Source organism: Cotesia glomerata, linkage group LG7 (assembly GCF_020080835.1).
Source record: "Cotesia glomerata isolate CgM1 linkage group LG7, MPM_Cglom_v2.3, whole genome shotgun sequence".
Taxonomy (NCBI): Eukaryota; Metazoa; Arthropoda; class Insecta; order Hymenoptera; family Braconidae; genus Cotesia; species Cotesia glomerata.
In genome coordinates this window covers 6,079,241-6,096,478 of record NC_058164.1, presented here as the reverse complement: position 1 = coordinate 6,096,478, position 17,238 = coordinate 6,079,241, and the positions used below count along the sequence as shown (strand labels likewise).

General features: G+C 30.9%; 1 protein-coding gene across 2 annotated transcripts; it reads right to left on the bottom strand.

Annotated features, from left to right (window-relative positions):
- Nucleotides 1-190: 190 nt before the first annotated feature.
- Nucleotides 191-16,620, bottom strand: LOC123269335 (palmitoleoyl-protein carboxylesterase NOTUM). Of its 2 annotated transcripts, none has more exons than XM_044734944.1 (7): nt 16,031-16,620; nt 3,057-3,417; nt 2,580-2,640; nt 2,060-2,496; nt 1,676-1,949; nt 800-1,158; nt 191-717 (listed from the first exon to the last, which is right to left on the bottom strand). In XM_044734944.1, exons 1-7 carry the CDS (start codon nt 16,046-16,048, stop codon nt 365-367), a joined length of 1,863 nt encoding a protein of 620 aa, XP_044590879.1. In that variant the 5' UTR covers nt 16,049-16,620; the 3' UTR covers nt 191-364. The 2 variants fall into 2 exon arrangements, with proteins under 2 accessions (XP_044590879.1, XP_044590878.1); XM_044734943.1 differs by having other exon boundaries at nt 194-717; nt 800-1,164; nt 16,031-16,484.
- Between the last annotated feature and the right edge of the window lie 618 nt (nt 16,621-17,238).

Genomic DNA, 17,238 nt, shown 5'->3' with positions numbered 1-17,238 from the left:
TGCTGAGGTAGATACTTTAATCAGTCTATAAATAAGGTAGGGTTTTTTTTTTTTTTTTAAGTTTCTTACAGAAGTAATTATCAAAAAATTAAACTATATAAAAAATATAAAGATTCATAAATCTCGAAAAAAAATTATTTTTAAAAACTTTTTCAACCGCTACCCTATTGCTTAATTATTTAAAACATCAAAAAATTAATCTCTTAAATATCTAATAATTAATTAAAAATAAATAATTAAAAACTTGTGTACAACATTATATATAAATCTATATTATAATAATTTTTTTCGTGAAAAACTATATACACTAGTTTTGGTGACACCTATTTTATCGGAAAATAGGTGTCTTGATCAGGTTCAAGCGCTAGTTAGATTGCTGCGTCAATAAATTAAGCAGCTCCGCGTGGTTCATGTTATTGAGAGTGTGAATGTCGATACCAAGGGCGATAGCGACGCTTTTCATGTCCAACCCGAAGCTCTTTAATAATTCTATAAAGTCCATTTCTTCTCCGGTGAACGGATTATGAAGTTTTGGACAACTGTGATTACACTGTGGCCAAGAGCAATTGTCGGTGTGACGGTGGTGACAATTATGCGCGACACATTTTATTTCTTTTTTGTTACCGCTCGGTAACAACGAACGTTGTGGTCGTGTGTCGTTCAACATTGTGCGATGATTATTACCGCTTATATATTTGTTGTTATTTTTTTTCCTCTCTGAAAAAATATTAAATTGATAAAATTCTATTGTTGAGACTAAATAATAATTTATATAAATAAATAAACAACAAATACAAACCTTCTTTCCTTCTCTGTCGCTTATCCTTTCTCTCTCTATTTTTTCCATTTCTGTTACGTTCCCTCTGACGTTTATTATCTTTATGTTTTCTCCTACGTTTCCTTTTTTTATTGCCTCTGCCGTCAATCGAACCGTTATTGTTGTGGCTCATCGTTCCTTTAACACGATTTTTTCTCCCAAGTACATTTATGTTTTGCTTTATATTAACACCTGTATCATCATCTTTTCTTCCATTATCATTATTTCCACTGACAACAGATGTTGCCAGAGTCGTGTTTTTCTTCGTCTCATTCGTCCGCAATGACGGATCTGTAATTGGCTTTGTACAAGTTTGATTAGTTTCCACTTGTGTGCTGCTGCTGAAATTAATGTAAAAAGTAAATATTTTATTAATAATCTCACTTGACAGATAAACATTGATAGAATTAATTTATTAATTATTAAGAAATTCATTTTTTTAAAGAAAAATACGCAAAAAATTATTGTAACTTATTATACAACCATTGTTTCAGTATTTTTATTTTTCTAAATCTTTTTATTCAAAAACAACTCATATATATTATTAAATAAAATTTTATACTGAATTTATGGAATTATAATAAGTATCAAAGTTGAATTTATATATTAATATTGAAAAAAAAAATAATAATTTTAATTAAGAGGAAAATTCTTAAGTTTTATTTTATCAAAAAATTTTTCTCCTTGATTGGAAGCCATTAAATTCTTTAAAATAATTTTTTTTTGATGCACTTTTTTATTCAAAAGTCCAATAAAATATTTATTAACAATTAATAAAGCTTATTAAATATTAAAAAAAATTCTTCTATTAGTAAAAAATAATAATTTGAAAATAAAAATCACAAAAAATGAACGTACCCATGGCTACGATACGAAAAACTTCTTTCCCAGCAATGTAACGCTTGAGGTACAGTAACTTGATTAATTTTCACCTGCTGCCACTCACGTGCTGTTAATACATTGTGACTTATGCAGCTCGGCGCAAATACAGCAGTGACATTATCAAGCGTTTGACGTACAATTCGACCCATTCTGTGGATATAATCCCATTGTTCCTTACTCAAGGGTGTACCAACGTTGTTGAATTTCATTTGCGCTTTATCAAAAAGCCATTGAAATATAAACAATGGTGCTGTAATTGACAACAAATTGCTTTTTTAGAACCATATTTTTCAATAAAATAAATCCTTTAATTTTTAAAATCCAATTTTAATAACAAACAATAAATAAAAAAATATTTACTCGATAGCGTTGGGTACAGCTTGTATCCAAAGAAACATTTCCACGGTTCCTTCGGATATTGAGCTACGCAATTGGCGGGCATTCGAGCGCGCCAGAGTTCCATGCCCATCTTTACAGTTTCTCCGGGCAATAATCCTCCGCTGGGTGGATACGGTTCTTGGTCCAAAAACCACCCTGAGTCACTGACTCCTCTAACAACGGTGTTAGTCAGACCCAGCTCGTGGTGGATCAGATTCTGGACCCGGTCTAAGTTTAACATGACACCCATTCCGCCCGCGCTGCTCCCTGCAAGCATCAGACTGCTCGCGGTGTCCAGACCAAGTGGTACCAGGTCCCGAATCACTTGGGAGACTATTTCAGCCCCCATGAACGAAAACATCTCGTTCGGGAACGACCTGGTGCCGCTCCAGCTGTCACTTGTGCAGTAGGGTACATATCTGTTGATTGAAAATTATTATAATTATAATTTATATGTTTTCAACGAATTATCAAAGTTGATAATGATAAATAAAATTCTTACACGTGATTGACGTTCCACCAATAAGGATTTTCTTGAGGATTTGAGGACAGAATACCGCCAACTGCAATAAAAAAATTTTTTTTTTGATAAATCCTGACGTGAAAAGTGAAAAATAATAAAATAATAACATTACTACGTTTAATTAAATAAAATAAATTACTTTAATGTTACTGAAATTATTTTTTATATGGAAATTTTTATTTTTTCGAAATAAAAAAAAAAATATCGCAATTTTTTTTAAATATTAAAAATTTGTTTCATCCAACTAAGAAAAAAGCTTATATTAATTTAAGCAATTTTTTTATTTTTATTCAATAAAAAAAATATAAATAAAATTCTTTTTGGAGTGAATTTCACTCCGAAGAAATTAAATCAATAAAAAATCAACCCTGCAAATTTTTTACAGCGTGAAATAAAATAAAATTAGCAATAACTAAAATTGCATAATAAAATTGCACAATAAAAATAAATAGTTACCATCTCGAGTTTCTGACCAATTGGTAGATGTCATATAATTCCTCAATTTGATCCACCTGTGTCGACAGGTCTTCTGATCGAAGCAACACCATCCGCCCTCGAGAAACACAATCCACTTCTTAGAACCGTGGGATTTCCTAAGATAAAATCCGGCTTGCGAGCCGTCATTACACGTGATCGATCGATTACTTAGAAAGACACGCTTGAGACCGCGCTGCTGCTCCTCGCCGAATTTTTCCAGGATTTTCCTTAGCTTCTGGATTGTGTTGCTCGCCGTTACCGGGACCGCTGAGTTCGAGTCCCCCGAAGACGCAGAGTCCTCACAAGACACCGATGCTAAGACTATCAGACACACTGCGATCTGAAAAACAAGATTTCTTTTCATGTTAATCCGGATTTTTCACGGTTTTTAAATTTTTATTTTTTATAGACATTCAAAATATCTAAAAGTTTCCGAGTATATTTTTTTATGGATCGTTAAGATAATTTTTTCGGGGTTTTGTTGAAGCAATTTTATTTCCATTGAAAAAAAATCAATCAAAAAATTTGAAAAGTTTTTTTTAAAACTAAATTAGTTAAATTTTAACTACGTATAGAAATCTATATTAAAATTAGTAGCTTTAAAATGAACCTAATAAAAATTTTAAAAATTAAAATAATTTTTTTTTTCAGTTTAGAGTTATTAAATTTTTTTGTAAAAGAATTATTTTATATCTACTAATTTTTTAAACAAGTTAAAATTTCTTAATTTTAAAAATTGGAAAATTTTCTCTAAGTTAAAAAATTAAATAAAAATATTCAGAGATAATTTGATGGCTGTCAGATGTGCAGTCTAACGTTTAAAATGTATGTAAATGTTAATCTTTAAATAATTAAAGGTTTTCTGACAAATAGTTTACTGTAATGACAGTAAACGTTGAATATATTGGGTGGTAGTCATTACGGTGTGTAGTTAAGAATAAGCGCGGACGTAAAATGGTGGTGGATGTAAATGTGGATCTTGAGGTCTTGAGGATACCCGCGGAAACTAAACCCGGTTGATGGGCACTAGCATTATCACTGGAGGGATGCCCTGCACCGATACGAGCAGTGTGGAACAAGAATACCGATACGAGGTGGACGAGTTTGTCGGCACCTGGGGCGAGTTAGCCAACCGCATCGGAGATACGAGCAGAGCTGTGACTCGGGCTCGAAAGAGACAGAGAGATGAAATATTAGTCCTGAAAAATGAGACGAGGAGGATGAAAATATGAAAGATCTCTTAGAATGAAACTAACTCTCCCGTAGAAGTATATTGTGTGCTGTAAGAAGAGTAGCCAGTACGAGATATCAGCGGGCAATTCAGTAGCTGTGTTCTCTGATGATGCTGATGCTGATGGTTATTCTGATTCAGATGCTGATGCTGATGTTGATGCACGGGTACGCCAGAAAAGAGCTGGATCCTTATTATTCTTCTCGTTCTTAACTTGTTTCTCTCCTCGTCTCTTTTTACCGATCCGATCTGCCGGCATTATATGATCTCGCCTCATAATTTATCTCTTTATAAATTTATGCTCTAGCGACTTTGGGTCAGCCTTGAGAGGATTATATTTCGTTCCACCCTTACAGCTAAATTCGGAAGTGAATTTTAATCATATAAACTATAAACAATATTTATTTATTTAGTTTGTTATTTTATTTATCGCTCGATAGATTCTTGGTTTGTTTTTTGGGTACCGATTATTTATTTTAGAGTCAATCTAAAATTAAAATCAAGTTAGGAAAATTAAAAAAAATTTTTCTTTTATTTTTAAAGCTACAAAAATTAACTTCATTAAAAAAAAATTTCTAAACCAAGAAATTTTTAGTTTAATAAATTTGACTTAATTTAAAAAATTTTTTGTGCATTAAAAAAATTAACATAAACAATAATTTAATATCAAATGTTTTGGAAACTCGAAAATTTTAGACCGATGTACTACTTAGGGCTTATTTCTTGTTTATACTATTATATTTAAATTAAAATTGTTGAGTCACTGGTCTTTAGTGGGATAATGCTGCTCACCAGAGTTCGGATTTATTTTTTTGTTATTTCTTTTCATTTTGTCTTTACTTGTCTTGTACCTTTTTTATTGTTATTATTATGTTTTTTTTTAAATACCTTTTTTCCTCTTTTGTACCGTCTAAGGCGATTAGGGTCGACGAGCTCCAGGACAGTAGCCGCCAGCGGAAACACCGTAGAAACAGAAGCTTCAACATGAAAGAAGCCGACACAACTTAAAGAACGACGTAGCCTCTGTTTTAGAGCGAGAAAGCGATATATGATCGAGCATAATGACCCGCAACACACCGCGCGCCTCCTTAGTCTTATAGTATATAATACATATATGAACGTATGTGATGCGATATATACCCGCAATAACCCGTTAAATAATCAGAGAAAAAATAATTATTGAAATTACCTATCGTTAATTTGCGCCTCACACTTACACGCGGTTAGTATTGACCGAGAAAATTTTTAAAACCTTGTAATTATTCAAACAAAAACTTTATTTTCCTATTTTTATTCCTATAATTATCTTTCTATCTCATATTCCATTATAGATTTACGTCATATTTAAAAGGAAAGCCGCTGATCGTTTGAAAAAGTTGTTTTAAATCCGTGTTATTAAAATTACATTTTTTGTTTCTTAAATCATCAAGTCCTTAATAAAAATTTTGTTACGCAATCGGGGTCTTTGTTAGTCCTTTTATGTTAAAAGATAACCGCTCATAAATTTTCCGAATTTTTAATGATATTTTTTAATTAATAGTTTTTAAAAAAATTTTCTAAACATCCAATGATGATAAAATCAAGAGATATTTGATAATTTTATAATTTTTTTTAACTAATAAATTATTACTGAAAAAAATTGGAAAAAAAAGTCATAAATATTATTTTTTAAAATAATTTTTTTAAGTTAATTTATTTTTTAATTAAAATCCCAAAAATTATTTATTATTATTAAATTTTCAATTTAAAAAAAAATTTGGTAAATCTTACAACTTTTGAATAAATTTTAAAAACTTAATCAATATTAAAAAAAAAAAAAAAAAATAAAAACGAGAGTACAAATTGATCTAAATATACAAGCTCGAGCTTTTTTGCTAGGGAACTCGTTGGTCCCTTAGCACGCGGGCCTTGCCTCGGGCTGAGGGCTGCTCGGCATTATGCAACCTCTTTATTATGCCGTAAATCACAGAGCGGCGGTTGGGAGTGTGTGGAGGCTGTATATCAGTATCGGGGTAGTAGGTGTCCATTCGTGTTTTGTTATATGTTATGCTGCCGGTTGACGCTGACGCACGCCTCCTTTTTTACCCACCTCCGAAACAAGAGTCAAAGAGTCAGACTATTCGTTGAGTCGCCGAAAAAACGCAACAGGTGCTCGGAATCGCGAGCAAAAACTAAATAACTAACCAATGATGATAATAATAATAATAATGATAATAACAAATGAAATAAAAGATAACGGGGATGCGGTAACAAGTCTGTCTGAGGAGTCAATGGCTTGAACTAGTTAAAAATAGTTACCGGGCTGCGGCGAGTTAAGTCTTTGATTTGTATCTCGATCCGCGATCGCGGGTGATGCTCGTTTTGATGGGATAAGTTTATCGTTGCAATAAGTCAGACCGGATGTTGTGATGATGATCGCAACAATAATGATGATGAGCTCTTGTTACTATCTCGATAGCTCACGCAAGTAAATAAGTGCTGATACGTGTTACATACGTCGCTGTATATGTATTGTATATATACATTTATATACACTACTCTCTACTCTCGTCGTGTAAGAGGAATGTAAATGTAAAGACGCAGAGCGATGAGGAATGCTTAATGCCAGCCTCGAATTAACATACTCTCGATTTGTTTTGATGTTGTCTTACAATCTCATTACTATTTCCTTGTCTCTGGCGCAAGACTCTCAGGTTAAACTGATGAATAATAAGGCCGAGAAATATCGAAATTTTTTTAGATTAAAATCTGTTAAATGCGATTTTTGTTGGACTTTTTTTCGTTGGACTGATTAAAAAATTAAATTTACTCGAGAGGAAATTTCTTAAATCACACAGAAAAAAAAATGTTCTTGAATCAAGGATATTATTTTGGAGAACTTAATATTGTTTTGATTTGAGTAGAAAAATTCTTGATTTAAGGAAATTTTACTTGATTCAAGAATTTTCCGTCTTGATTCAAAATAATTACCCTCTTCAAAATTATATTTTTGGTTCAAAAATTTTTCTCTTGAATCAAGTTAATTTTTTTTTCATTGCAAAAATATTATTTTGAAGAATTCTATCATTTTTAATAAAGAAGAAAAATTCATTTGATCTAAGAAGAATTTTTATTTTTAATCAAGTTTAAGTTTTTGTCAATGTGGAATTTGTAATAATTTTTGGAAAAATTTTATAAAAAAAACGGGAGAGATGATTTTTGATAAATTTTTAATTATGTAAAATATTTAATGTTTTCTTATTTTTCAAGTCTGAACGTTAATTTTTGTAAAATAAAGTTAAAATTGCATTTTCTCATAAAACTTAACGTCAAAGAAAAATTAAAAAAATTCAATATTTCTTCACTGATTCTTTTGAAGCTCTTGAAAAATAAAATGACATTATTATGTTACCAAATATCATTAAATTTAGAACAGTAATTCTACGATCATAACAGCGCTACCTCAAACAATAACAATCACTGATCTTCAAAGTTGGAAAATCTCCTTTTCCATAAAAATAACTTAGCCTTTTTACCTCCACCAAAGAAAGAATATTAAAAAAAATAATTTATAAAAGAAAAGAAAAAAAGTTTAATTCTCGATTTAAAAAAGCGTTTTAATGTAAAGAGGTTTAGCTTGTAAGTAACTTGAGCCGTCTTAGTTTCTTGGCGGCTTCAAAGAGACCAAAGACGTCTAGATGTCACTACACATGCTGCAACTTATTTAAAAGTAATATTAAAAAGTTGTACTTGTTTGCAATTTAAAAACTGTCTTATTTAGAGCGAAAATAAAGTCGTGATTCCGTTTTCCTTCGGTAATGCGAGCTGCTAATTAACGTTAAAATATTAACTAAAATTAAATTTGTATTGATGCGATACTGTCGAGGGAAGGGGACGGAATAAGTGAGCCGATGGCGCGAAGATAATCCTGAAGATATGTATGTATATGCGTGTATACAAGTATGTATGCTGGCAGTGCACGAGTGGCGCGTAGTCGGCGAGTCAAAGAGATTTTCTCTCCTTCCAGCCCGCCTTAGAGACCCTGCACCGCCTAACAAGGGCTAAAATATGACTGCTTTAACTTGTATACGAGCTGCACTGGATATGCACTCGGACTCCACTCTGGCTTAAGCCTCTTCGGTTCCTTCTCTTCTTCATCAGTGTCGCTTTTATTTTTAAAAACTAACCTTATAATTTTTTATCCTCCTTTTTTGTTAATTAATTCTTATCAGTTTTTAAAATATCGATTTGTTTTCTTGGAATTCCCTTTTACGGTGCACCGGGTTCAGGTTGAGAAATTTTAATTGTACCAATAATTATATTTATTCTTCTCCAGTTCTCGATTGCATTTTTATTTTAATCGATGCAATATATGTCCTAGAACTTTTATTTATCCGAATAATTAGCATTCAATTAAGGTTCATTTCAATATCAACAGTAACATGATGGTTGTTATTTTTATACTTAAGAATATTAAATAATATTTACTGTACAATTTTTCAATTTTCATTTTTAATTATTACAATCAATTGTTGTATTTTATAAAAAAAATTCGGTGCTTTTGCCTAAAAAAAATTCCAATACTCTCCTAATGAAAACAATTTTCAAAACGAAAAAATCCTAAAATTTGATTAAAAAATTATATTCACTTAAAAGTCCAAAAAAAAAGCAATTCAACAATTTTTTCTAAAGGAGCTTTTTAATTGATTAATATAAAAAATTGACCTAAATATACTAGTGAGTTTGAACTTTATAAAAATTACAAAAATTTGCTAATAAAAGATATTCTCCACACTGAAAAAAACAATTCTTGACTGAAGGGTAAATTTTCTTGGCTCAAGAAAATATTAAAGAAGATTGAAAATTTCTTGAATGAAGCCAAAGTTTTTTGAGCCAAGAAAATTTCTTCTTGCTCCAAAATAACTTTTGTCTTCCTTAAAATTTTTTTGTGCTAGAAGTTTTTTTTCTGTGCTGTGATTAATAATTAAAATATCTATTCTGAACAAATACACTTATAATTTATAAAATACTTGTCCGATTGACTTCAAAATTTCTGCGTATATTCTTAAATCTCCATACATCGCAAAGCCGAAATAAAAAAAAAATTTTCCAAAGCCCGAAGCCCGTAAAACCCCTCACCAAACAACCACATAACAGCGGATCCTTAAACCATATACCATAATGCAATATAATTATAAATGGCATTGGCATATCCTTGAGGTGAGCGATCACGGTCCGATGAAGTAGATGGTTGGTCATGGATGCGCGTATCGAGTATTCGGTGAGCGTGACTGTCGTACTGACTGATCCTGACGGCATTCTCCGGAGGATTCAGGATCACCGACAATAATGCTGACGATGCTGTCGCTCCTCTCTCCTCTCTGTTCTCTCTGGTCCATTGGAGTAAATATATCGGATAATGTTATGCCGTTCCTCGATTCTCTGACATGCTACACTAGTTGTAGTTATACCAGGAATACTTGTTGTTGTTGTTGTTGTTGCTGTTGTACGGCTGGCACAGTACAGCGTAGAGCTAAGGATTGGTGGCGGTGTCTTCCGCTCTCTACTTGAGCCGCGTGACCGCTCTCTCGTTCACGCCCGAGGTGAGCCTTTGATGTGCCGCCTACACCGTTTTCGTGCTAACTTCTCTTCTATCCTCATTCGCATTTTACCGCGTTCAACGACGCGATGGCGATGGGTACGAACCTCTGCTCTCCTGGCTCTCATTTAAACCTTTTTTAACTTATTTTTCTCTCCTTTCTTTCTTTCTTCTCTTCACGAGCTACTCCTACTTTCTCTTCTTTATTTTTCCGTACTTACACGAGGTACTTGGCACGTAGTACTTAGTTTCAGTTGTACTGCCGATGCAGATCATTGCAGATCAATTTTATTTGAATCTTCTATGCGTACAGTTTGAACTTTTAAAATTGGAAAATTCAAGTTTAGAAATTTAATCAAAACCGACAAAGATTTTTTGAAAAATAATTAATACTAGCAATCTTGCAGTCACTATGTGACTGCCGTGACTTGTGAATTATAAATAATTAAAAGTTTGCGTTATTAAATAATGACTTTTGTTAAATTGCACTGTACTTTCTTAAATATTGACCTTTTCAAAGATATAAGCTCATCCTGATGTTACACTCATCAAGAGCTTTCATTTGAGTACCCACATGCATTTTGATATATTTTTCATATATACATATATATATATAATATATATAAATATATGAAAAATTGATGTGGGTACTCAAATGAAAGCTCTTGATGAGTGTAATGTCGGGGTGAGCTTATATCTTTAAAAATGTCAATAGTTCACAAGATACAAGGTCACTTCTTAATTATTGATATTTTTAAAAATATAAGCTCATTCTGATGTTGCACTCATCGAGACCATTCATTTGAATACCCACATGGCATTTTTTATATATTTTATATATATGGTATTTGTAAAATATATAAATATATAAAATATATGAAAAATTGATGTGGGTACTCAAATGAAAGGTCTTGATAATTATAATGTCGGAGTGAGCTCATATCTTTAAGTATATCAATAGTTTACAAGTTACAAGGTGATTTCTTAATTATGTATCTACAGATACACGGAAAAAAGTAAACTGTAATAAATAACAGTCGATTTATAATAAGTAATGATCAACTGCTAAAAATTACCATTTAAAACACTAAAATCGTGATTTTACTATTCACTATATAATATTTACCATTTAAACGTTACAATTTACTCTTTACATGGAAGAAAATACTATTTCAAACAGTAATATTCGCTATGTAAATGTCTAAAATATTAAAGTATAATAATTAAGAATTCAGACTTTGATATTTATCATTTCGTACCTAAAAAATGATCGCATGATATGTAAAAAGTATAAAATACAGTTACTAAATTTCTAATATACACGGAAAAAAAATTGAAGGAATTTTTACTATTTCACTATCGTAATTTTTATTAAATTAAATAGTAACGGTGGACTGTACTTCTCATTTAGTAATTTTTACAATCTACTATTGTAAATTTTATCCAACAAGCAAGGCTAGCAAGAAACTTAAAAAGTCGAATAATATAGAGCAAATTATACAATATGTGTTTGTAAACTTTACAATTCAACTATTGTAAAAATTGACAGTCGGTTTTTTTAAAAGAAATTTTAGGGAGGGAGAGAGATAGGAGGTTGGACTAATTGGTACCAATACAGTAACCGAAAAAAGAAATCGGAATTTTCGTCCTATCTGGGAATCGAACCCAGAACTCTTTGTTGGCAGCCAGAGACTCTCCCTCTATGCTATCTGAGGTAAACTAATATTCGTGTCCTTCAACATTTACATAAACTCGGAGTCTAGCGCTGTGCACGGTCATCGCTCACACTAATTGACAAACATTCCAATTCAACTATTGTAAAATTTGTTATAGTTCTATTGGAAAGATACAGAGGCAGCACTGGAAATTTTAATTCTTACTTTTTACAATAGTAATATCGTATTTTTTCTAATCGTAAATTGTAAAATTTCATGCATAAATAGTAAATTTTCTTCTAAAATATTTGAAAATTAATAGTAATGAAAGTATAGTCCAGCTTTACAATAGTTGTATCGTAAATTTTCCCAGAAATTTTTTTCCGTGTAAGCAACGTCAATATTTACAAAGTAAAATGGTAAATTTTAAACGCAACGCTAAAAATCAAACTGTAATTATTGACTTGCTTGGACTGGTAAAATGTATTATATTTTAAAAGTATAATTTTTACTGTTTCAAATGTTAAATTTTCCTAGAGTGAGACCCCCTTCTCTTTCATCTGAGTTCCCCTTCTCCTCATAATATGGACTATATATTAAAATGGCAATTTTTACTGTTTGAAACTGTAATTTTTTAAGATGAAAGAGTCGTTATTTACTATAGTGACAGCTACTAATCACTTATTTTGGATATTAAATTATAAATTGTGGCTTTTATACTTTCTACATTAAGTTCTGTAATATTTATATTTTTGCCACCCCGATGTCCGTTTAATACAAAATTTTTCTTATTTTTTTAATAATATACATTTACAAACTTAAATTTGAGATAAATTATTCAAAGTATTTGTTAATAATTTTGCATTTGAAACTTGTTGCAGCTAAATAAAAATTTATTTTAATCTAAAAACTCCGTTTAAAATAAAATATTATGCAATGCATAATTCAGCACACTTACAGTCCCTTTGAAGTTTGACCGCGGCTTAAATAAACTAGCGACAAGTTAAGTTACACTTATTTATTTATATTTATTTAGATTTTTTATCGACTGTTGCTTCCGCAAAAGTTAGAGCCACTATATGTATACTGTACACCGTATACAGTATGTACAGCGTACACTAGGGCATAAACCAGGGAATGGAAGGAAGGAGTATAAGTATGCAGCATGCCAGCTACAGCAGAGTGAAGCACGCGTGAAGAATTTTCAAGACGAATTCTTAAAATAAGATTAAGAGACCTGTATATCTAGTCACACATCAAACAAACCACATTACATGTTCCACACTCCCAACTAACATAAATAACAACATTTACCATTTACCATTAACCCGTTACACATTCGATCCGATCCGATCCGAGCATCTGTTTTATTTACTCGCTTTTATTTATAATTTATACTGTCCATGAATCGTAATTGTATTTGCCTTGCATTGAATCAGTTATAAGCTTTAAGTCTTCTATCAAAAATTTTGATTTAAAAGCTTAGATAAGTTATTGGAGCAAAATTATTTTTTCGAAACAATTAATAAAATTAATTTTTCAAAATATCTTTACAAATTTTTTATAACAAAATATTGATTTTATTTTGGACAAAATTAAAATTTGAAATAAGAAAAAAATTTTTAAATTTGATTTGAAGTCTGATAAAAAATTTAAACTATTGCAAAAATTAAAAATTAAAAATGTTAAAAATGAACTTGATTAAAGAGAAAAACTCTTGAACAAATAAAATTATTTTCTTAGCTTATATTAAGTAAATTTTAATTGGCTAAAAAATTTTTCCTTCATTTAAAATGATCAAACTCTTAAAAATAATGATCTCAGTTTAAAAATATCTTTTGAATAAGTTAATTATTTTATAAAAATTTGATACTCCTTAATTTAAATCTCGAAATTTCATAAAACATTAACCAACTTTGGTATCCTTAACACATATACAAAAACATTATACAGTATCCAACACATACGATCGTCCATATGTACCCTTTTCATCTTGAGCTGATGGCCCGCTACGCGATTCGCCAGCTTCACCAGAACTGATTAAGTGCTCGCTTTCAGTCTGCGACGCGTGCCTAGCCACGTGTGTGCCAATACACAATACAAGCCATTATTTGTTTCAACTCTTACATTAAATTATCAAAATTTGCTCCGTTTTACCTGACGGTAATTCAACTCACATTTTATCAATTTTATCCCGGACCTTGATCTAGAAATCTTTGTTCCAAGAATTGTAAATGAATTTCCAATTTTCCCAGCAGGAAGTTTCATATCGTGCAGATGAACGAAATAAATCTTTTTAGTTTTATTTCCTATTCGTAATAAAAATTTAGGTATATATAGAAGGCGAGTTACTAAATTAAAAACGATTGTTGTTGTCGAAAAGTCAGCTCAGGTGAGCCAACAACAGTAACAGTAACAATAATAACAATAACAACAACAACAACAACAACAACAACAACAACAACAACAACAACAATAATAATAATAATAATAATAATAATAATAATAATAATAATAATAATAATAATAATAATAATAATAATAATAATAATAATAATAATAATAACAAAGACGACAACAACAACAGAGATAGAGAGAGAGAGAAAGAGGGAGAGAGGGCTAACTACAGTGGCGGGGTAGGGATAACCACGGAATATAGAGGAACTGGCGGCTCCTTTGAAGTCGGCCGGTACCGTGTGTAATTAGGCCGCCTCCCACCCCGCCCTCGGTCTCTGATCTCGCCGCTGTGTCGCTAATGGCTCACCGCCCCGAAGCCAGAAGCATCGTGCCTGTGCTCTCTGCTCTCGTCTGCTTACATGCGTCCTCGGCCTAGTCCTCGTACTTGTACTCGTACTCATACTCTCTCTGTACTCTCTACTCTACATTACATGCTAGTACACTCTACTTACACTGTCTTTCTCTAAACTTTACTTCTATGTGTGTATAATATCCAGTAAGATGCGATGCTGCGTTATGTTTAGGCTTCAGCATGCAGTGTAATATCACCCTCTTCTTGGACCACTCGGCCAGCTAACCCTCAACCCTCCACTGATTTTACATTTATGAGGAACTAAACATACCCTAAGCTTCTAAGCGCTTTTGTAAACACTTCATTTAGCTAGTTAACGAGAATTATGCACGTACGAAAATTTTAGTAATTGTGGAAAGTAATTTAAGAAATTTTTTCAAATCATTTTTATTAAAACTCTAATTTTTCAAATTCTTAATATTATTTTTAAAATAATGTTTAAAAAATTTTCGGATTTTATAAATATTTATTCATAAAAAATTTAAAGATATTTTTAATTATTAGAATTTTTTGTAAAACAAAAAAATTCTAAAAATCATATAAATTTTTTTTTTCTCATGAATTTTTTTATAATTATTGAAAACATGAAAGTTTTCTAAATTTTTATACAGTACTTTTGTAGATTTTTTTAAATATTGTTAAAAAAATTTTTGTCGTTCGTAAATATTTAAATTTTTTTATAAAAAATTTGAATTTGGTAATCAAATTTTTTGACAAAATTCTTTAAATAAAAAATAAAAAATTGCATGTAAATTTTCTTTGTGGTTATTAGCTTGAATAATTCCATGAAAATTTATAAAATTCATTGTACCAATTAACTTCCTCACAATATTCATTTAAATTAAAAAATGCATGGAAAAATTTGAATACATGATCCATATATAAATACAAAAAGCGGATAATTTTTTTAATGAACGGCTAACAATGAATTGCGTAGTAAGCAATAATAAAAAAAAGTGCTTACAGTAAACAGTGAGCCTATCTAACAGTATCTCCTTCAGATAAGTGCACTTTGTTTATTTACGTTAAAATATAACGACATTCCATACTCGAGTTACAATCAAATCAAATCGACTAAAAGTGACTCCGCGGTACTCTATACTTTATACGATACACTAGGTCGGCGTGAAAATCCGTTGATATTCGCAGCAATATGCGGAGGATTGATGCTAAAGTATGAAATCTCATTACGGCGGTATAGTAACATAATTCCTATCCAGCGGAGAGAGATAAAAGGATGCGATACCGAGTTCAAAAGTGCAAATCAAGCTTTTGCCGTGATAGATGATCACCGGTTCAAAGGCCTTCGCACTCTGTACTCTCTGTACTGTGTAATGCGTACTGTCTACTATCACTGTGCTAAGCACTACTGTACTCCATTTGCAATAATTACAACTACCGATGGCTGTAAAAACCCGCGTCAAAGGGAAAAGTTTAAAAGGTGCTAGCTCGCGGATTAGGAGCCAAATTTTTTCACACAATTTTTTGCTCCATTTTTTAAAATCAATCTGTTCAAATTTTAATTTTTAATCTTTGCTTTGAATTTTAATAAATTTTGTTCAGTTTTTTTTATTATAAAAATAATTAATAGTTAGAAAAAAAAAATTAAATTATAAGGGAATTGATATAATTTTGTCTGAAGATAAATTGATAATAATAATAATTAATAAATAATCTCACCTGTAGTTTAAGCAACATGTCGGCGGGAAAACCGGTGCAGTTCCGGTCTTCAATGAAATAAAAAAAAAAAGTTCTTCTCAAGTTGTTATCAAGCAAAGTTTCTCTTTGATTTAGTTGAAACTATTCATAGATAAACACTAAATTTATTTCAATTACAGCCGGTCATATTAGCGACTCAAAATTCACTGGGTGAAAATTTTGAAAAATGTTTAAAAAAAAATAAAAATTAGCCATAAATAAATAAAGCAAAATATAAAAAATTCACAAATCAATGAAACAACAATGTTATTTCTTGCATGTAGTTGGTCACGTGGTAACACACATGGAGATAGGGGTATTATACAAGATCACAATGTTCTTCTTCTATCTGGGAACACGTGTGTCTCGGACGAGAGCGTGCACCACACTGGTGAACTGCTGCTGTATTTAGTGTTGCCGCAGAGCACTTTGGCCACCGTGTGCCGCCTTCTCCTTCGTCGATCTTTCTCCTTGTTCTCCTGGTTTTAACACCTCGCTTGTAAATGTACAGATACCGACTAGGTTTCCACAGCTTACAGTTTACAGTACCTACAACACTCTATACACTGTCAGATTCTCAAATACATACATATAAGAGTCAACCTCTGGCAAATAAACTAAATGAACTTGAATTGAGGACAAAATGCGCGACACGTATATAATTATATCAACTGGATATTCGCAATTAATTATCTCTTAAATAGTTATCGATACGTTTCAATTAATTCTTTTTTTAGTCGATAGCAATTAATACGGGCTTGTTTTATTAAATTACACATGTCAGACTCATTGTTAGGAGGATTTTTTCATTGTAGTATTGAATGTTACTGTTGATAAATATTTTTTGTTTTTAATTGAGTTGTTCAATATCAATGTAGAGAAAAAATTACAAAAGTTGTTAGTGTAGCGTTTAAAAAAAGCTCCGAAAATTGATATAAATTTAACTAAAGTTTATACGCAATGTTTTTGTCATGGTACAACAATTGTGGTTTTGATTTATAATTTTTTTTTTTGAAATAGAATTATTGGAGGATTATATTAAATTTTAATTGAGAATTATTACTAAGTAAAGGTATGTTTTTAATAAAAAGAAAAATATCCGGAATTTTTTATGTTAATAATTATTTAAAGATATTTATTACAAAATATTCACAAAAAATGGTCATTTTTTAAAAATTAAACTATAATTA

Excerpts from the sequence above, each read along its gene's own strand:
- LOC123269335 (XM_044734943.1), bottom strand. Across the intron at positions 2,641-3,056 it reads TTGGTCAGAAACTCGAGATG|TTGGCGGTATTCTGTCCTCA; the intron begins GTAACTATTTAT and ends TTTTTATTGCAG. Across the intron at positions 718-799 it reads GCGACAGAGAAGGAAAGAAG|AGAGGAAAAAAAATAACAAC; the intron begins GTTTGTATTTGT and ends ATATTTTTTCAG.